The 22,854-nt window shown below is 37.0% G+C and overlaps 1 protein-coding gene across 1 annotated transcript in view; it reads right to left on the reverse strand.

Annotated features, from left to right (window-relative positions):
* SDK1 (sidekick cell adhesion molecule 1) overlaps positions 1-22,794 on the reverse strand; it is a 411,416-nt gene extending 388,622 nt beyond the window's left edge. The window contains exon 1 of the mRNA XM_014946238.1: positions 22,323-22,794. Coding sequence (XP_014801724.1) covers positions 22,323-22,794 — 472 coding nt within the window. The remainder of the gene's footprint in view (positions 1-22,322) is intronic.
* Between the last annotated feature and the right edge of the window lie 60 nt (positions 22,795-22,854).

Below are 22,854 nucleotides of genomic sequence, written 5' to 3' on the forward strand. Positions count from 1 at the left end.
TGGAAAAAGAATTTTAAAACATTGTCTTAGGAGATCTCTGCCAAATTTTGACTTCCTACTCATACCTTAAACTACATAAAACCGTTCATCTTCCCAACTAGAAACACACACAGCCTTATACAATGTGTTGAAAATATTTTTACTGTAGACAGTACAGTTATGAATCAAAACGTTCGTCTGCAAGTACACGAAAAGATTCTGTGGTCATTTGCCCGGCCAGGCCGCGCCGCCTCCCACGCGTGGGCAGCGGCTGCGCCGGCTTCGGGCGCTCAGCGGGTACTGCCCCACCACATCCGAATTAAACACACCCCTCGGGTTTCCTGCCACTGGGTACGCTCCCAGACAATGTGTTGAAAATATTTTTACTGTAGACAGTACAGTTATGAATCAAAACGTTCGTCTGCAAGTACACGAAAGGATTCTGTGGTCATTTGGCCTGGACCAAGCTATAGCCTCCACCCCGTACCCAACCCCAACGGCCCCTGTGCTCATTTTCTTCCAATTTCAGAACGTTCCGATACCTCCAGCAGAGCTCTGTGGCTGACCGAGCCCCATCCCCTGCAGACCTCCCAGGAGCAGCAGATACTCTTCCAGAGAGAAGAGAACCTACCACACCTGTAGCCATTCTGACATGCAGCTTACTAACTCTTCTAGAATTGACAACTGAAGCTTCACAGTTTAAAAAAATAAGAGTGTATGAGATACGAATCTGTAAGCAATTATCTTCCATTTGTTGGTTCCCTTACACCCTCCTCCTACTCAAGTGTTCTCGAGAATTTAAGATCCCAGACTTCTTACCTGGGGTCTCTGACCGTCTGGCTTCTCCTGAAATGTGGATTCCAGTCCTTCTCCAAATCCAAATATATTTCTATTTCACAAAAAAAACAAACCACCAAACAAAGAAATCTAAACCCATTCTAAAAGACTACAGTTCTGCTCTTCCCTTTTGCTCCATTTTTTAAAATCCCATTCCGATTCTTTCTTTCCTCCTCCAATACAAATTACTCCTCCTCCCTGCAGATAAACACATCCAAACAGTCTTCTTGCAAATTATATATCTTTAGCATTTCCTTTGGAAAAAGAACAAACCCTACAGGTCAAAGTAACAAAACAATGTAATTTTACTGGAGCCACACATAATATTTCATCAAACACTGAGATCTCCTCTGTTCTCTACACTTCGATATATTTACTTTATAGCTGGCCTGGAAGCATTCAGGCAATGCTTAATGCAACTACTACGCAGCAAGGAGAATGAAGCTTGATTTCAGGCCCTAAAAGCTGAAATTTTGCATCTCAATTTCACCTTAAGGAATAAGTTATTGGTGCTTTTCCTCCTCAGCTGAACAGCCCTAAGGTGTAGCGGGGGACGATGCTGGGGTGTGTTTGATACTTAGCAAATGAGTTCAGATAGCAGGGAACGATGCTGAGGTGTGTTTGATACTTAGCAAATGAGTTCAGAACTAAAGGATTCTGATTAGACATCCCTGAAAGATGTCTGGCCTAAACCACAAAAATATATTGAGAACACATTGGACTGAAAAGAACCAAGTCTGAAAGGAGCATAAAACGTCACCACCATCTCTGACCAAAGGCTGCAAAAGTGCAAGTGCCTCCAGAAAGCTGGGGGTTTGTGGGGTTTTTTTTGTGGTTGGTTGTTGGTTGTTTTTTTTTGACGGTCCTAATTGCTAACTCTTCCCCAGTACTCTTAGGACTTTCCAAGTGGTTTCCCAAAACTTGGCGGAGTAATCTGTTGAGGGCAGAGTTTGGATATTTGTTTACTTCACTAACAAGAGATAGCTCACTTCAGTTCTTTCCAAATCTCAATGCAAGAAGCATCGGCTCATCAAAGCCATGAAACAGAAAAGGATTATGTAGAGCAGGTGTCTGAAATACCATCCACTTTAGCAATCTGGAGTACTGGTAGCAGCAAAAGCAATTAGACTCTGAACTCAAGAAAATTGTGTCTTTACAGCTCAGATAGTTAAATAGTGAACAGATTGACAATGGAATCTCTGGAATCTCCCTTACTGAAGTGCTTGGAAAATAGATTAAATAAATATCTGTCAGGAACTGTGTTGGTATGATTGATCCTGCCATAGCCCAGGAGAATACACTGGTGAACTTTTGAATCCCCTTCCAGCCCCCCCTGCTTTTTTCTTCTCTTTGAGTCAGTGAATTGCAGCATCTGCATCATTGTATTTTAGTTAATTTAGCTTTTAAAAACACACTCAAAATTAAGCATATTTAATTCAGTCATGAAGCAGCAGATGATCATAAAAAGCTCACAGCCTTATGGCAATGGTGGGGAAGAGTTAGACTGGAAGAGTGATTTCAACAAGACAAGGTAGGTGAGACGGGCTGCTGGGCAGGGGCTCAGAGTGGGTGTGAGGAGATGGAAAGGTGAAGTGGTGCCCGGAAACTGTATGCGAGCCAGAGCTGTGTTTGCTGCTCCTGCCACTGAGGAAAAAGAGCAAGAAGAAGAGCACTGGTGCCAATGGTAAGAAAGTCCCTTTACCATAGGGTTTATCCCAGAACAGGGTACTGGATGTGTAGCAGTGTTGAGCAGCAGCCAAGGCTGGCTGTTCTGAAGGGCAGAGCAAACCAGGAGCCAAGCATGACCTCAGCACAGGGGGGTCCCTCCCCAGCCAGGGTGTAGTCCCACCACAACTCAACAGAGAAGGTAGAGGGAGGTGCTGGTCATGTAATCCATTGACTGTCCCAAACAAGACACAAAACAGTGATACCCAGAGCAAACCAGCCAGAAGCAGAAAAAAATGAGGACAGAGACCAGACACAAGTTGTAAGACACATCTGAGAGACCCATGTAGGATAAGCCACATACCACACAGCTTGAGATGTCTCCAGGAGGTAGGATGCAGGCAGATCTGTAAAAGGACTCAGACAGGAACTGAACACGCAGCTCTGAACTGAAATGGAGCTCCTGGGCCCGGGGGCAGAGGGTGTGGGTGGAGAGCACCGGTGAGGCTGGTCAGGGAAATTAAGACCTAATGTCCTCAAGGCCCTGATGGGCAGCACGTTTCATCTTCAGCTCAGCTGAGAGAGGCAAAGCTGACAGGTGAACCACAGCCACACCTTAACAGGCTATTACTCTAGATAGCTGCTAATTCTCATTAGCTGGAGCTTGTATCTTACTAAGTGCAGATCACTTTGTGTTAAAGTAAGACTAGAGATGTTAGTACAAAAAGAAAAGATTCCCTGACTATGGAGCCAAAACACACAATAAAGCTTCAGCCAGTTTTGGCATAGATAATATTAAGCTAATGGCCCAAAAGTATAAGAATTTCTACACACTACTCAAAATCCCCAAAAGTATTCTAGAGCAAACAAAGCCAAGCAAGACTAATAGGATGTTTTCCATTTACTAAAACTAATTTACAGAAACTTTTTGTTATGAAAGAACTCAAATAAGTGAGAAGCTTTTTTATACAAATGATGATGCAACTTCAGTAAGATAAAGCATGCTTGACTTATCAATAATATCACTTCTCATGTAGTTGAAATTAAGCTTTTGCTGAAGTACCGTACTGAATTTGGCCTATAAACAGAGTATTCATTTCATTAGTTTTAATAAAATTGTATGGAATCATTGCTCAATCATTTGGGCATGGAATTTAGCTAAATGAAAATCATAATCAAACCAACCTTCCAAAACCAAGAATAATGAATTAATTCTTGGAAATGTTCCTTATTGTTCATTTGTAGCAAAGAACCCTTTAACATCAAGAGTCAAGTCAAACCACCTGTAGTTGTCTTTCTCTGGCTTAAGTATCTCTCTTGTTGCTAAGAGGGAGAAAACAGTTGTAAGAAAAGACAGAAGTATCCACGTAACAATATTTAATTGCTTCTAATTTGAACAGAAAGCACTTAACAACGAGATAACTATTTTTAACGTATTCTAGCATTCGAGATGTAACAAATGGGTATATATGCTATAACTAACATTTCATCATCTGCTTTGTGCAGTTCAATTCACAAATCCAGCTTCAGCATTAGTTGAGAAGAGCTGGATACTTGAGATTCTCAGCAGCTACTATCAACAAGGAGCAGAGGGTGTTAGATGTAAGGTTAGCTGGAGCTAAAGGTTAACAAAGGGTAGGTTTGAAATCCTAGTTCTCCAAGACTCAGATTCCTGTCTACAGTGCTGAATCATTTGCTTATACGTAAATGCCTGAAAACCCTTCTTGCATCAAAGCTACGTATATATTTATAAATACACAGGCATTGTCCTGTAATCATCCGCACGAACGTGCTGTTAGCACAGTCACTGCCGTGGTTTGGGTGATACACCAGTTATTAGTCTCCCAAGCTGTGCCTGGACACGCTTTCAGTGCAGTGTGTCTGCCAGGGGCTATTTCCAACAGACACATTGGGTGCACTCACCTTGTTTTAATAGGTAAAAGAATTCAACACGTGGATTCTATTGTCATATATAGGTATCATATCATGTTCTATGCAACGTAAGGTTCTATCATGCCACATGACAGAAGAGAATAAGGGTGGTCCATTTTGTTTATCAGTATAGATGGATTATTTGATTCTGCAGTTGGCACAGAAAACTAGTCCCGCTGCTTCTTCCAAAGACCCAATCTCATTCTCTTCAGGATATGAAATGTGGGTTCAGTCATGTCCCTCAGCACAAGGAGTACAAATCTGAAATTCTTGTATCCCATTCCCTGAAAAGTGCCTATAACATGAGGACACAGTACAAGTCTGGAAGTATTTTCCATTATCCAGCTGAAGCTGTTCCATGGCCATAGTGATACAAGGGTCAGCAGTCAAATAGGAAAGGGCAAAAGCCCAACCACACAAACAAGAAGGATCCTGACTCTAGCACACTGAGAAGAAAATTCTTGAGAGAGGTGCCTGGGGATCCTCTGCCTGCCCCAATATAATTTTTTTCCTCTGTTTTAAATTGTACACGTGATTTGAAGGGTAAGGACAAGATCATGAAACCTCCCACTTTAACCAGTGTACCTGCATTAAACTCTGCACTACTACTGCTAGATTGTTCCAAGTTACCTCGGAAAGCTTTTCAATTTAGAAATAAGTTATCTCTGCACAGCGCTGTAAAATGGAGAACAAAGGCAGGTCAACAGTTAGAATATACTACATTTTGAAAAAGAGCAAAAAAGACAAATTTCCTTCCATGTAAACAGCAGAATGGTAGCAAAATTAACTTCTTTTTCCTGGAGCTTTCTTAGTTCATATAGTTCAAGTTTTTTATTTATTGGCTCTATACTAGTAAAATCCTACAAAATTTGAATTTGTTGTTTAATTTTGCTTCATTTCCTAAGACAATATTGTGCTTACATGTGGCTAAGCCTTGATTGATAGATTAAGGAGCAACTTCAATTGATCTCACTTGTTTTGTGATATTTTTTTTTTCTTTCTTGATACTGCTCTATCCCCCTAAGAAAATAATCTTATTTACTTCTAAATTAAATATCTTTTTTTTAATATAAAACTATTTAAAATATAAACATATGTTTGAGCTTTGCTCTTTTATTCATAAGTATTTATCTGCAGTTTTTCCACCAGGCCAAAGGGGCCCAAAAGAAGTGCTGTTTGAAAAGGAACAAACATACAATTAACAGAATGTACAAGTCCTCTTCAAACAGCTGCCTACTTCTAACACAGATGAATACCCCGGATAGCTCTCAAAAGTCTCACAAGTATCATGCCACTGAACATACTAATTTTCCCTGCCAATTGTACATTTTTATGTAACAGTAACTAGGTTGATGTCAAAGAACTGAAACAAAATTATATACCATATGTCATACCAGAAGCAGCTTATAAAGATTAGCATATTTATAAGACAAAAAAAAAGGCATTTTAAGCAACGCAAATATGAAAAAAAAAAATCATTTTATTTGTAAAAGCATTTTCTTTTCAAATCAACTTAAAGTATGCTTTTCTACTTTACTTTTACAAGATCAAGGAAATTAAATTCCATCCTGTAGGAAAGATCTTAGAGAGAAATATGTTATATTGTGCAAAATGTCAACAATCAATAATTTATCCTTTCAAACTGTAATGCCAAGGTCTAAACAATAATCCATTTCCTCCAAGATAAGACGGAGAAGTCAGTCAATTTGGGAACGACCATAATTGACCAAAGCATTTCAAGTTGAAAATCATGTAGGACAAGAACAGAATATATAACTGTAAGTTTCTAACCCAATCCAGTATTTTTGACATGAGGCTACTTTTGCACATTTCTAATTGGGTATCTCAATCCATTTAGACAAACTTTTTAAACCCCCACTTTTAAAACTATTTAAAAACCCACTTAAAGATCTGAAAAGTAACGCTAATTGAAGACGAACAATTAAATGCACATGTTTTCAGCAAATATGCAAATTAAAATGTTGTTAAAGACAAAACTAATGGTTAATTAGCAAGCTATACTTACCTTTATTATGGTCATTAACTCTCAAAGCAGCAATAAAGTCAGAGCAATATTTGTCTACCTTCCAGAGACTTGGTCCTCTACAAGGCTGATGGACTAACAAGTGCTTCAGTGTATTCCACGTGTATTTTGGTGTATTGCCTTTGGTGATAATATGTAATTTAGCTAACCTAATTTAACATCAATTTCAAAATAGCTTGCCAGAGGAAACTGTATACTAGTTAAATATATATTTTGTCTAGTAGGTACATAGTTTGTTATACAAGAATCCTCACAGTTACAATTCTCTGACAAAGTTCTCAAATTGTGATAACTGACTAAAAATAATGTTAGATTAATAATTAGAAGTACCAAAAAAATTATGAATACTTTTGATGATACAATTTTTCCCAGTAGTGTGGCATTTATTTTAAGAATCCAAAGCTGTATCAGATTTTTTATATTTTTAACACTGCCATATGAACTAGTCAATATAATAAGTCTCTAGTATAAACTCTGATCAAACCATATTCAAAAGATTGCTTCTTCTATCTTTACAATTTTCTTCAGTTTGACGGAGAGTACTCTCGTCTTCTTCTTCCTCTGCACTTACGATGCACAAGTAATAATCTGTAATAGTGTTAATATTTCCAGAAGGTTTCCAGGAAGTAGGCAGTACAGCTACAAGAGTATTTTTGTTGCACAATTCTTTCAACCTACTATTCATAGCTAAGAAAGTACTTTAATTTCCCCAAATGCTTAATTAAATCTATTTTTCTTCCCTTAAGTTATTTCTTATTGTCAAATCAATACAAAAAGTGAATGAATGAATTATATTTGCAGTATCAATGCAATATTGATACTGTGCAAGCACTTCACCAGCACCAGCACTTGCTCACATTATTTTGCCTTGAAAGACTTTGCACAGGTCAATTGTTCAGAACTTAATAAACAGTTCCGTGGATGATGCATGCAGAGACATAGGATTCAAGATGGTCAAATAGCCATCAAGACGCCAAAGAAGACAAATGATGAAGGATTCTTCTGCCACTCTAATCACAGTAATCAAAATAAAACTCTTCTATCTCCAATCTTATAAACAACACAGATTGGAGGTGGTCCAGGAGACAACATTTGATAAGTAAGTACCCTTTTCAAAAAAGTGATGGAATGTGCCATGCTTAGCTGTCAGAACACTAATCCCTGTTTGATGCACACTAACTTGTGGCTTACATGCAAAGCTAAAGGTTTGATGTTCATTTTGATACACAGGTTAGACTAACTGGAACCAGAGATGCTGAAGGGTGCAAGAGACCTAACTGCAAAGGCTTCAGGATGACAGCAGAGCTCTCTCCCTCTGGAGTCCCCAGAGATTATTGCTCTAAGAAAACCCTCTGCAAAAGCCAGCAGCTTTTAGCAGGTTTTCCTATTGAACTTTTTTCCCCTGTAACTTACAGTTTGTGAGATGTGTATTCTATTCTCTGCCCTGATGGACAGTATCAGGAATTTATAGATAAGAACTCAAGAATGATCCTTCATCTTCCAGTGTGGAAAAAACCATTTATGCAGTATCTCTGTTGTCTCCCACACAGGACATCCTTTCTGCTAATAAAAGTCCCCTGCACTAGCTACAAAAAAAGCCCCAACCAACCAAACAAAAAAACCCAAACCACCAACTCCAACAAAAAACAAACCAACAAAAATATAAACAACATAAACTAAAGGCAGGCAAAAAAAGGAGACGGGGTAGGGGAAAGCTCTAGGAATATGGGATGCTAGTTTGGAGAGGAAGGAGTTTCTACAGAAAGGAGAAAGATACGTAAGGAAATAAGGTTGCTTGAATTCTAGTGGTGACATTTTGATTTTTAAAATCATGGCAATTAGAGGAAATCCTTTTGTTTAACTTGTATTATTGTTTTGAGTGTAAAACATCTAAAAGCAGGATAAATCTAAATACTTGAGTTACTGAGAACACCTATCTTTCCTTTGGATCTAGTGTAAGGAATGGACAGAGTTTAGAATAAATACTGCCCCCTTAAGATTGGGAATCTACAGAGCTGGAATAGCCATGTACAGTAAAATGCAACTCATAATTCAGGATTGCTGTTTCTGTCTAGAATACCTTCATAAGCAGCTACATTTAAGACTTAACACTTGGAAAAAATACCTAATTTTATTAAATAGCTCACATATGCTCAAGTGGAAGACTGAAGATTATGGCTTTTACTATCTTGGTGAGCCACCAAACTGCTCTGTGCACTTTTCTAAGCAACATTAGTTAACATGTACTAAATTTTTTTTTTGCTTCTTATACACACGAAGATGGAGTCTTCTATCTTGTCTTTTCCTGGTTCAAACAAAATTTCTGTTTAAAAAAACCTTTCATGACTTAAAAACCTTTCACGGTTTAAAAACCTTTCACGGTATTGATCTTCTCAACAACCTGACTGCTTATTTTCTTAAGCCTCTTATGTAGATCCAAAATATAACATTAAAAAAAACAACCACCCACAACCAAAAAAACAACACACAAAACCAAAATCCAAACATGAGACTCCTGGGCTTTTTTATAAGCTGCTATGAAAACTAAGTATCCCAAAAGCCAAGTATTTGCATCATAAAATCCCTTCATTTAAACTGATTTTTTACCTGGAAAGGGTATTCCTTCCATTACCAACTTGAGTGAGTGCATAGACTAATTTTTCAGTTCCTGAAACCTGCTGAAGCACATCCTTTTTCACACACAAAATCCCCCACATTTACTTATGCACAAAAAAAATATTAGATCAGAGTGACAGTAAGAAGAGGAGAGCAATTTACACACTGACAGTAAAGAACTTCATTGGAATTAATCAGTATAACTTCCATAATACATATCAGTAAACCCTACTGTATACATTAATTCCTCTCCCAAAAAAGTTTCAAAATGGTCCCAATACAAGCTTTTCAATGCCTAAAGAGAAACTATTAATAATTTTATAATAGCAATACAAATTTTGAAATCTTAGAACCCTTCAAAATATTTTAAAGTAAAAATGACCATGCCAGAGAATGCTTCTAACATGTAAGCTTTACTGAATATAGGCTAAAATTAAAATCTTTATACTAAATCTGTATACTTTTATACAACACTATTATATTAGTAAAACTACATTAGTTATCATGTTCAACCAAGCCATACAACCTTATTAACCTTCCTTTTTATGATATTAGTTTAGATGATCATTAGTTTCCTCCCACCCAAAGGATTCATTGCAATTAGCCTAATGACTTTTGCAGGTTCTAAAATATAGGAGACGTCTACTACTACATAAGGAAATAAAAAGAAAAGACCTTTTTGTGCTATATGAATATGTAATAATGCACTTCATTTTTTTCCCCACAAATTAAGCACACTTAATAAATGACCAATAGTGATGACAGACCATCCCTTATGAAGGACTTCGAGAGCAAAGGTTTCAAAGAGCTTGAAACCTGTTGCCTTTAGCTGTTTCTTCAAAGATGGTACATCTGAAAGATCCGAACTCTTTGTTTCTGGCAGAACTGCTGCACACGCAGCGATATGAAAAAGCCCCACTAAGTAATTGAATAACCACAAGTGTTTTGACTCTAACATGATTACATTTCACAATGCAGGTTTATGAGATTTGAGATCTCCATTTAAGATCATGCAATTTCATAGTTTCTCTCAGTCAATATACACGGTACAAAATGAAACTACATTTAGATGGAGTCATAAACACAAATTATGCTTAGAGATCTAAAATTCTGCAATATATGCATTTAAATCACAAAAATTAATTCTATACTGCCCTCCAGTAATTTACAGCATCACACATAATACAAGATACTGACATTAATGTCTCTATCTAAAACAAGAAAGAAATATTCCACCCTGTTTTATGTTTGTATTTGGCTTAAGAAGAGACATAAGGTCAAAACATTTTAGATAGTTACTTCAATACCATTGTTTCCATGTAGTTTTAGATAGCTAAGAAAGAATATAAAGGAATATTATGTGTATAACTGCAACAACTATGATCTAAATGTGAAGCTAAAATTCTTAAAATATACTTCAATTCTTCTCTACTATAAAGAAAATAAATAGCCAGATAATTCAGATATTTTTTTGAGGGGGGGAGTTTGAAAGGCCTATATAATTAAATATGGATAGACTGCACATAGCAGAATGAGTTGTTTATGACTCAAACACTGTACAAAGTTTAAGCATTTGTCTTAAAATATCATAAGCATTTTAAAATAAGTTATTATAAATTTATGTGAAATAAGAACAAATAAACCTCACAAGAGGAAGGAGGCGGCCTCCAAAATGAGTGTTTTAAAAACTGAGATGTAGTATTTCTGTAGCTTACCCTCATATTTTTTTTCTTAGCTTTATCTCCCCATTTGCTTCTGCCAGCAGAAGGAACAGGTAAAGGCAACTGAGTAGGGTAGAAGGAACTAAGAGTGGAAATTACTGCTAGAACAATATTTTCCTTCTCCCACTGCACCCTGAGGGTCACAGTTCTGAATACTGTAAGAGTGCAATTATTTAACTCAATGCCAAATGACACAAAACATTCTTTCAGATGTGTTAAAATAGCCCATTAAAAATAATTATTAAAAACAGGGCAGAGGCATTAAAATGTAATTTTGGAAAATATCATTATGCAAAGCACTAATATGCCCAATAATAATATGTTAATTTAAAATTTCTTTCTATCTAGATGTAATACTTTGTCTATAAAAATCAGAAAAGTAAAATAACTTCTTATCAGCAACAGTAATAGGACTTCAGGGGGCTTGAAGACACCAAAGGCTTCAAAAATCCCCAAAATATCAATCACTATGGACAGTTCTTCATACATACAGTACATTCTACTTGCCAGCTTACTCCGTGAGCTCTGAACAGCTATGGTTTGTGTTTTATTTGCCTTGATGCAGCATCTGACCAAGGATGCACACGCACATTTCATTCAGCATGGGGCCACTTTTCCAGAATTTCAAGGCAACTGAGACTGTTGGATATCTGGAAAAGCAACTGAGAGTTGCAAATATGTATGAAATCGATATTTGCCTTTCACACAGAATATAAGATTTGACTGAATTATGAGAAACCCATACTTGGCAACTCTTAGTACTGGTTTTGAGAGCTCTTTCAGTCAAGTCACATCCTTAGAAAAGCCCTATATCTGGTCTTGTAATAAACCAAACAATAGCAAACATTTTCTTTCCTGGGTTAGATAATATCCACTGTCTTTGTCACATGTTAATAGTTCCAACAGAACTCTTCTGGTAAGGAGATATGGGTGCTAATTAAATTCAACTCATGAGTGAGTGACAGCTAGATGCATTGCATGTGCCCAACACCAACAGTCACTAATTGGTTATTAAAAAAACGTACAATATGCCATAATTTACCAAAGCACCTATGCCTAATAACTTCATGCTGCAATGAATTTCAAGTAAACATGAGTAGTTATGCCATTAATTCTAATAAAGTGACAGCTAACTCTTACTCCACTACAGAGAACATTTGCAGACAAGCTGGCTCATCAGTATTTAAAACATAGAGCAGCTCTATAGAAAGATATTTGGAACACTAAGAATTCTTTGAAGAATTGTTCTTATATGTAAGAACATTTGTCCACATGTAAGTGTAAAATCCAAAAATGCTCAGCACTTTATTTTTTATATACAATATGAAAACTTTGACCTCATTTGTATTAAACCATCAGGACAGATGTTAAATAATAGCACTGATGAGTTGTTAACCCAATAACTCTTTATGACCAGACCGCACGAGCACAGACTGACAGTTACTCTTTTCTTTTGTTTGCCAAGTCAGCAGAGCGATCAGGAGGAGCTCAGCTTTTTGTTATTACCCAGTTGCACTAGCACATGAGGATTGAAAACCGCTGGGGATCAGAACACACTCCAGCAGAAGTTCTTCCTGAACTGAAGAGTCTACAGTGGGATTGATGTAACTGAGCCACAGATTAAAATTAGAAGATTAAAAATACTGTCTCCTAATTCACCTGCCACCAATTCTAACTGATAAATCACTTGCCAGTGGGTGAAAGCTTTTGTAAGTATAGAAAAATAATTCCTACTTACTGATCTTTGATTTAATCCTTGATTTATTAACTATCATAATGAAACTAACAATTTAAAGGGCAATAAACCCACAATCCTACTTAGTGAGAGAAGAAACTAGGCCAAAGAACATCCTTCCTTTGTTGAACCCATTTGGACTCAGGCATTTAGGGGAAGCCACCACTATTTGAGGTCGTTAAAAAGCTCTATCTGCCTACAGTTTTTAGTGCTCTGCTGAGATTTTAGTTTTGTTTGCTTGTGGTTTAGTTGTGTTTATGTCTCTTCTCACTGACTGCCAACTTATAGAGGAAATTGCCTATAGAAAGGAAATATTAAAATAGATGTACTCAGCATAATGTCAAATGTATAAAATAAACTGAAAAGAAGTTTTATATCTCTATTCAGTCAAAGAGCATTTAGGGTGAAAGTGATAGCACATTTGACGGTGTTATTTTGCAGGCATCAAGCTCCCATTCTGCATTGTTATAGATGAAAAGTTTCCATCTGCTGATTAGGATGGTCCAACTGCAGAGCTATCTTATATTTTCTCATTGGCTGCTCCATTAATTCCTTTTATAGTGGAGCTCAACAATTTGAAAACATCAAAAATTTAAGTTTTAAATCTTACCTCAATTTCCATAACAGAATTAATAAGATTTACACTCTTCAAATTTTAACTGGCACAACAGTTAACATTGCAGATTTTTATTGACACCAGTATGCCGTAAATAGGCCTGTTGAGGTTTTGGATAGCAGAAGACATAGCTATATGCAGTCTACAAAAGCTGAAAATTATACTCATGAGAAACCTGAATGGGATTGACAAGGCATCATTTTAATTATGATACATTTACATAGTGAATGTAACGTTGAATTACCCATACTTAAAACTTTGGAGTTTGACATGACTCTCATTAACTCAGAATTTTCAACTGAAGATTCAGGAAAATATGCATAAATATTTGACCCGTTAAATGCTAATAATAAATCATATATAATGAAAATAATTAAATCTGAGGAAGACTGCTCTCAACAATAGTATAGAGAAACTTGAAATAAAGATGTCAGGTATCACAGAAATGACTTCAAGATAAGTTTTCAAACTGCACAGGCATGAAATCTATCTTACTGTTATTCATTGCTCCTTCAAACTTGTGGATAGACAGGAAATTTATCCTCAGAGTCACCTGACATTCTTCTGCTGATGACTCCATTAAACAATAGCATCACCAGCCTATTTTGTTAATTGAGTTATATAGAATCAATTAACCTATTCTCCCATTTCCATGAACAGAAATGTTTAAAGTGAAATTTTAGCCTTGTATGGATAATGAGCACCAGCCTGATTAGGCTCTGTGAATAGGAAACACTTTCTCTAAGTCTACAAATTTCAAGAAGTTACTGTATAAATTATATAATCAATTCAAAAGGAAAATAAAACAACCCAAATACCTCTCAGTAGTTCTTAAAAGCCAAGAGTCTTGCACACAGTTCCAAAAGAGAAGATAGAACAGAACGTAAAAAAAAATGTTTAAGATAACTAGAAATAATACTATTTTCTTTTTAAGATGTGTTATTTTAAAAATGATGGTTGCACATGCCAATGCAGGAAATTAATTTAAAAACAATCCACGTATTTTTCTCCATTTATGACTCGTCTGACGTTGCTCATGATAAAGAAGTAACTAGAGACGATTGCATTAAAAAAAAACTCTGAAGGCAAATGGAAACTTAGTTAATAGCATTTACCTGAAAATCTGGTGTTCGAAGGGGCACATATTAAAAGGATTATTAAAATTAACTTCAGTTACTCCCTCTTCAAAACCAAATCTAGCTTCTTCATGGCAACAAAAATAGCAAAAGGTGAAACACAGGAGTTACTATTCTTGATCTCATGCTTCTTAGTCTTATCTAACATTTTTGAAAAACAATGCCTGGGATAATCTACCATTAAACAATCTTCCTGATTATCTGTTGTGAATAAGGTCTTCCAGCACAATAAAAGCCCTGCTTCAGATAATACCAGTGTCCTAGAAAAGCTATTCTGTGTCCAGTTAAAGTAAGGAATCAGTTCTACATCGCGCATGTGGAATCAGGGGTTTTAAAGTATTGCCTCAGTCTTTTACTAACAGTAGGCATTGTTTGTGTTACAATAGCATGTAGGAGCAATAATCAGAGACCAGAAGCATATTGTGGTAGAGGCTCTATCAATCTGGGACAAAAAGCTAAAGCAAATAGAAAACAGTGAGACACGCAGATGGGCACACATGCAAACAATGGGACAGTCTTCATCATGGGACAACAGTATTTCCAGTGCATTATCAGCTGAGCTACTGTAAAAGGAGTTTATGCATCATAAAAATAATAATAATAAAAATTTCCTATGGACTCAATGCCAAAAGCATCTGTCAAAGCCACAACATTCTTGGCTAATAAATATACAAAGTTAGACAAATATGAATCTGAGGTGGAAATAAGTGTCTACCAGATCTTTTGATTCTTTGCATAATAATGAGTTACAAACTTCAATTTCAGCCTGGAATCAATATGGGACCATTTTGGCAACACATACTGGAGTTACGTATCATTATTCTCTACTTTCTGGTCCAAGAGGGCTATACCCAACAAATTATTTTTTAGATAACTTGTTAGACCTAGGAGTTTATTAGAAAAATATATGGCTTATGGCTTGAAAGACCATAAAGTGGTTTAAAGAGACCTAAGGGACAATGATTTATCTACCAGAATCAACATTCTCTACAGGCTGCCGCAGTAGAGCATGGAAATGTGAAAAACAGGATTAAAGATTCAAGTTATCTGCTTAAAAACCACAAATGCTTTATCGTTTATCAAAAGTGACACTTCAAAAGTTATCTGGATGGTGTGACATAAGATTGTACAATCCACTTCCACATTTTGCACAAAGTGGTGTTAAAGAATTCCTTATATCAGCATTGTTGGAGCTCATACCAGCATTTTTACCTACTGAATCTGCATACTGGGTACAAACACTAAAAAGCAATACCTGTGGAATTTTCAACTTAAGTTACAATGATTCTTTTTTTTAAGAAACAAATATTATTCCCATTTTTGGTCTCAAGAATTGAGTTATAAAAAGATTAAGGAGAATATTCATGTTACCTAACTGTAGCACTTTACAGGCTTAGGTTAAGAACACTTTCTTTGGGAAGACTCCATCTAAGAGAGGGAGAAGCTCACCGAAAGGGTCTTTCAGAGAAGAAACTGAAAGTTAAGTCTTCTAAACCACCCTTTAAAGGCACCAACCTTTCTATTTTCTACACAGGAGCAGTGGCCTCCACATGTTTGTAAGAAGTTCGGCAGTGTACATTCCCTAGAGTCTGAAAACTCTCTAACAATTTAACCTTGTCTTAGCGATGGCTGCCAGGGTCATGCCCCCCAGCCAAGCATCCCATCACCTCTTTTGCATTGTCCTTGATGCAATGGGGACCCCAGCTGTGACCCACGTTTGAGCTAGTTCAGGGAGCTAAACAGCTGAAAATTAACTTTAAAAACACTTCCCTTTAAAACCCTAGTTCTACATTTTTAATATTAGTGAAAGTGCCGGTTTTATTACACCTCAGGGGCATTTCACAGATGAAACATATGCAACAGACTAGTATATATTCTAGTAGTAGATTTATTATTTCTCATAGCAAGGGCAGAACAACAAATAACTCTTCGTAAACCAAAAATACTTATGCTCAAGATACAGTATACAAATACTGTGTCTAGAAGCCACAAATTTGTATAATGAATAAATCTTACAAAAACAGTCATACATATGTAAAAGTAATTAAGTTAGTATGCACACTAAAATAAAAGGTTCTTCCCTCCTCAGTCATGTAACCCCTTGAACTCAGACCTGCAAGTGCTACACGAACTAATTCCTATAAAACCTACTGGAAGTTCCAGGGCTGTGACATTTCAAAGACGATGTTCATAAAGGAATCAGCAAGTTTTACTCACATGAAAAAAGAATTCATCACATCTATTTAGCACCTATTTATAACTAATACACTGAGAAAAGAATACACTTCCCATAAGAAAGCATGCCAAATGCTACATCTCCAGTTTAATAAATTTAACTAGGCTACATGTGAGGCCACTTATCAGAAGAGTCCTAGGGAATGAAAGTTATGAAATTGACTGAAATAGTAGGTAACAAGACTAACATCATCACAAGCAGAAATAACTCCAGAAACCCCAACTTCTTTGTGCACAGACCTTTCATGGAGTTATATTTTTGTTCTGCATGAGCTATATGGGTGGTGAAGGGTCATCTTGGAGGCACATGGAGCAAAGAGTCTTTATTCACTAGAAAATACTCACTCAATAGTCAGAAATAGAAACCAAATCTCACCAATCACCTGCCCTTCAGCTGTAACAACTGCTTGTTGTTACAAGCAGTAACAACAAGTAGTCTAAGCCAATGCATCTCTGTAGCTGCTGTAGTTCTTCCTTTAGTCCACACACTCTTCTTGTGCTGAATTTAAAAGATTTGAAGACAATGAAAGATGGAGCCAAGCACTGGCAAGAAAATAAAATACTGCAAAACTGATCAATGAGCAGTATTCAGTTTTGGCTCTAAGGGGGACAGTAAAATAATATGTATCAATTTAAACTTAATCATAATGCACATGCATAAGGAATTCAGATTAAAGATGCACAAGCTACCTTAGTTCTGGCATTTTCTAATCTCTGCACAGATCCTATAAAAGTTATTCTAGTTTATACCTTATAATTTCAAGAAAGCATGATTTTGAAAAGACCAACAAATCATCAATTTGTTTGCTAAAAACTATTTAAATACATATTATATATGCATATATGCAGAAGGAGGAAGTAATGTCTATTTCTGCAATGAACTCAGCATGAACAAGATTTTGCTCCGTGAGGAATCTAATTGCCCACAGACTCATTACAGCAAAAATGTCCAAGTGAACCAAGTAGCTAATTCATTCAGAATGTGATGTTCAGGTAAAGCTATACACAAAGCTGCTAAATGCATGAAAATCATCTATTTGAATCAAGAGTGTGTTCAAGACTTACAGGTATGTGCTGGCAAGAACAATAAACAACAACAACAAAAAACCTCTGAGGCATAACAAAGCCCAAGCCTTTCACTTAACAGCTTCCTAAAAATTCCATTTAAGGTTGTTTATTAAAATTTCCATGGCTTGTTTAATCAGTCAGCCAGTCTTTAAAATATTAGCCAATATTTGTGTTTGTCATTCAAAATATAGGATTATACACAGAGATGACAGAACCTTCCAGAAGAACCTTTCAAGGAGTAGAAGCCACGGACACAGATTCCCTTCCATTCTTAAGTGCTGTGAAAGTCACACAGCAGCACTCTGAGACTGTACTGCCACCATCTCTCTCTCCACACCCAGGTCATTCCTGGTCTAAGCATCTTCTGGTAATGCACGATAACAACGTTGATAAACACCTATTACATATGGGTTTTCTTCACCTTTAATAGTGCTCTTTAATAGTGCTTTAACACTGCACTCTCAAGAAACTATCCGAAACACTGTACTTAAAATCTTAATAGGTATTTATACATATCTCTTTGAACTTGCATTGAGAAGTCTTGAGAATAAGTCATTTCTCAGCCAAAGCTAAGCCTATCAACCAAACACGGGTTTACCACAGGAGAGAGAGTTAGAAGTCGCATGATGTGGCTACAGAAAAAGCCCACTGTCTCCACCCCATTTCTATCTAAACTAGGCTTGTAAATAACTTTAATTATTATAATTATATACACAAAGAATTAATGTATTTAAAAACTAGCACATACATAAAATGTTCATCTAAAGAAAGGGAACACAAGAGGTAAATCCAACACAAATTAATGAATTTCCAGTAAACAGTAACAGAATCTTTTGGAATTAGAAATGCATCATTCTACATTTAATTCAGAATGCTTTTCACTCTCCAATGAGTATCCCCCTCACATTTAACCATCTCTCTGTCCTTGCAACAACTAAATACTCTATGCAAGTTGCTTATCATCTCTGTACATCCAATGCAGTTTGAAATTTACTTGAAAACACTTACTACACTTAGCATATTTGTAAGTTACACCGGGTCAAGTATTTGAATTTAAAAAGTTAGGGCCCAGAAATATTTTCTTCTACCTTCCATGTCAGGGCTTCTGCCAAAGCATAACAGGTATCAATATCACCTTAAATGCACATTCAGGTACATGTAGAATTCTGAATTACAGATTTGATCAAGTAGCATTAAAAGATTACACTTCCATTGCTGTAAAGCTAAGAAAAATCAGACAAGCTTCTCTTCCTTAATATTTAAAGATACCCATCTCCTGTTGGAGAAGCTTAAAGCTTTGTGCTGCTTTTATCTATTTTAAAATCATTTTGAACAACAGCCATCAATCTGAAGAAGTATATTTCCTAAGTATTCTTTCACTCTTCAACAAAAGAAAGATATTGGGAAGGTACTTAAATCCATTAAGATGCACGTAGAGTAGCCTCTAGCAACTTCCAACCTATTTAAATAAGCAGGATTTTTCGATTTCCATACAAATATTCTAGCATTTTAGTAAACATTTTGTACCTCAGTAGGCATCAGTGTTTGTTAATCTCATACATAACTAATAAATTCCAACCCTGCAATGAGCTGTATTTTCAACAGGACTATGCCCAGGCACGCTAGACCACTGAGCTAGAGGTCACTGCAGGATAATGTTCTCCTAAGTGCAATAGTTAGTTACTGTGTCAAAATGACTTCTACCATCACCTTGCAAATTCTAATTTGATAATTATAGTGATTATCAATTAGCATCTCATCACTATTTGATGACACACAATGACTTGAGGCTAACTAGCACCTACTACTCAAATTTAACAAAAACGCCATGAAAAGAGGCATCATGGCAGAGGCCAGCGGGCATGAAGAACTGAGTAAACAAAGAAATGCAACAGTTTTCAGACTCTTACAGGTTAATTTTTCTGACAAGCTGCCCATTCACAGATGGACCAGTGTAGCAAGCTGGGTGAGACACACATATAGTCTGAAGGAAGCCCCTGCAGATCTGCGGCCATGAGAGAAGTGGTGGTAGTGCTCCAGGCTGTGTTTGTGGGACAGGCCACAACCTCAGTCATCTGTACGTTTCTTCCACCCAGAAAATCACTGCCATCATGAGAAGGTCTGCACTAACAAGACTAAGCTTCGAAGAGAATGCTTTATTATTCAGTACAATAAATCACTGTATGTTTCGCAATAATTAAATTCACTTTGAAAAAGCAAAAGAAATCAAATAAATCATTATATCTAATTATGTAACACAAGTTCCAGAAGACAGAAAAGCTGAAGAGCTAAGTACAAAATGAATTTACAAGTGGTTTTATCTATAGTTCGCCTCCAGATCTGCTTTTACATGGATGATCATTCAAGTCTAGAGAATACTCAACCAACCTGTTGCAGTTGAAAACATTTTCTTCCATTCACCTTACAATATAAGATAAATAACCTCAACGACTTCATCTACTCTGTTTCATGTGAAATAAGAATGTGCTTTTCAGTATGCCTGAAATAATTCTTATTTCTATAATGCTGAAATAGTTATTACAGAAACATTAGTTGGTTATCGCGTAGGATTATGATTCATTCAAAATAGCCATGGCCCATATATTTAGAATGTTCATTTTTTTATCACATAAAAAGATTGGAGTCATGTAATTCTCTCATGCATATGACCACATCATCCCATTAAAAAACTTTCTGTGGCTGTAGCAGAATTTCCATTTTCATGAAGGACTTTTATCAAAATTGTCATCTTCGCTCTAAAGTAAATTTTTGCATAAAAATGATGAATGTATTAGAATCCATTAGAATTCAGAGTGCAAAAAGAACCGTAAGTTTTAAATGAATGCAAATTTTGTGAAAAACCTAATAGAAGCACTCTGCATTAAGACCTCCATGGTGGTTTATGTGTCAATATTGCTTAATGTCTTCTAAACCCCTTACCTTCACTTGCACCAATATTTCTCAGAAATAATGTATCTTATTCTCTTTGCTTCCCCTCCCCCTCTGAAATACTGAGGGGTAAAACTAACTTGGTGTTAGCACTTTTCTTTAGGACAGTTTGTAAACACTATGTAACTCCCTGAGAAATATATAACCTGAAACTGACACCACTGCGAGTGCTTAGTAATCTCAAATAGGCTATCGAAAAACTCTGTTGTACTACTTGCTAAACAAAAGTTTCAATCCACTTTATAATCCAATAAAACAGCTAGTTTGCTATTAAACCACAGAAAACTGTTTCACATGGCATCTAAATTGATTCCTGAATCACTGGTACTTAAAACTGCCTTATATGAAAATTTTTTGCATTTTTAATGTAAAAAGCAAGAATCATCAGCATTCGTCTTCCAAAACGAAGCATCATGTTGGCATCTATCAACAACAACTTCCAAAAGAAAAAGGAAAGTGACCTGAATTTTAATTTGCAGAGAGAATGATTTCAGGTATGTCTCGTTTCAGAGTAACAATACCCTGTTAGGGCTTGCAGGCCTCAGCGTAAATAGTTTGGGAATAGCAGTGACAGCATAAACAAAGCACTGGAAAAGGTTTATGAGGGTGGAGTCTATTATTAAACACTGGATTAAAACTATTCCATATCCTGCGGCTCCCAACTTTCCGAGGATGCACTAGTAAAGCCTGAGCAGACAAACTACAGCAGAGTTGGCTTGTAACCCCTCTTCCTCAACACACAAGCCCATCCAGTTATTAAAACTGAATGCACCGTTGTTCCCTATGAAATACTTGAAAACAAAGAACTAAAACACAAAGACCATTCCCCTTCACAGCGTATTAACTTCCGTTTTTAATAAGTAACTCATCGTCCCACTCGATACAGTTCTGCATTGTCCAACACATACCACTTCAGTCAGACAATGCACACAGCAATAAAACTCAACCCAGCAAAGAAAAGTGAAAGCTGCGTTTGTTCAGCATGTTATTTGGCGCAGCCAACTGTAATGCTTCTGCCTGCCATTTATTGTTTACTCTGTCAAAGGATTATTAAGAATTAGGCTACATTTGGCAATTTTTTTTTTGAGAAGGGAATTTACATGCAAAGTGACTGACACTTGATATTTAAAGTCTATTGGTCGATTCTGACCCTTCGTTTACAAGTGACTCATTTGACTGCAAGGATCTCTGATGTGGAAATGCTCAGATAGGAATCAATTGCAGTTTTTGTCTCGGGTAAATGTTCCTTGGCAATCCAAAAGAAACGAACAATGCTCCAACCGAGGTTCACATAGAATAGTACTTGTATGTTTAAAGCATTCCTTTTACATGCCTGATTTACTTCTAGTCGGCGGATTTATGACTCCCCATCTCCTAATAACTTATCTCAGCGCACAGTGTTTTTAAGCACACACACACACAACCAGCTGTTAACTCTTTGGCTGCCAAAAAGAACAGAAATGTACGGACGGATGTAAGTAAATAATAAAAAAAAAGCAGGTTTAGTCCCGATAGGGCTTTTGATTCTCTGTGGGAGGTGGGGGAAGGGGAAGGATAGGATGAGAAAGGGAAAAAAACATGTAAGTACAGTTTGCAAATCCCTGTTCCATAAAGAAACGATTGTGTGTAAGAAACGACCATTCCTACATGAAATCAGCTCAGTGTGAATTCTGCAGTTCACCTCTGATAAGGATAAAGTAAAAGGGTTTCTCTGCACCCGAGCGAGATTCCCTTCCTCTTAGAAGGCAGATGCAGCATTTCTATAAACAAAAATGTCTCTTAGCCCTACCTTGTGCCAGTGCTTGCAACATGTGGAGCTGAAGCAACAGAAACGCCCACCATCCCCGACAGAAGATGAAACAGAAGTTCAACTTTATCATCATTCCGCCTCGCCTGCTATTCCTTCGGGCGATAATTTGACGATCCACCTTTCTTTCACCGGTTATTGCCTCACTGATCCCCATCCGATCCGACTGCCTGCCACTCCTGACAGCGCTTTGGTCATTGCTCATTCCGCACCCCGAGGCCGGGCTCTCTTTGGTGGGCTGGGAACGCTGCCCGCTGCCTTTGCCCCGGAGTTTGGGGGGAGCCGAAGCCCCCTCTTGCCAGGAACGGCGGACTCTTTGATTTGTGCTCACTTTGCATGCAACCCGAAAGCAGCGCTCCGTGTGCCTCCCGGTATGATAATCGCCACCTAAGTCAATGTTTCTTGTGGAGGTATTGATTGCGCCAAAACAACCAGTCAGAAATGTGAAACACATGTTTCTCTGCACTGTCACATCCAATGCCTTCAGCAGAGGGGGGGGGGGGGTGGGGGGGGG

This window comes from Calidris pugnax, unplaced genomic scaffold, assembly GCF_001431845.1.
Source record: "Calidris pugnax isolate Ruff unplaced genomic scaffold, ASM143184v1 scaffold123, whole genome shotgun sequence".
NCBI lineage: Eukaryota > Metazoa > Chordata > Aves > Charadriiformes > Scolopacidae > Calidris > Calidris pugnax.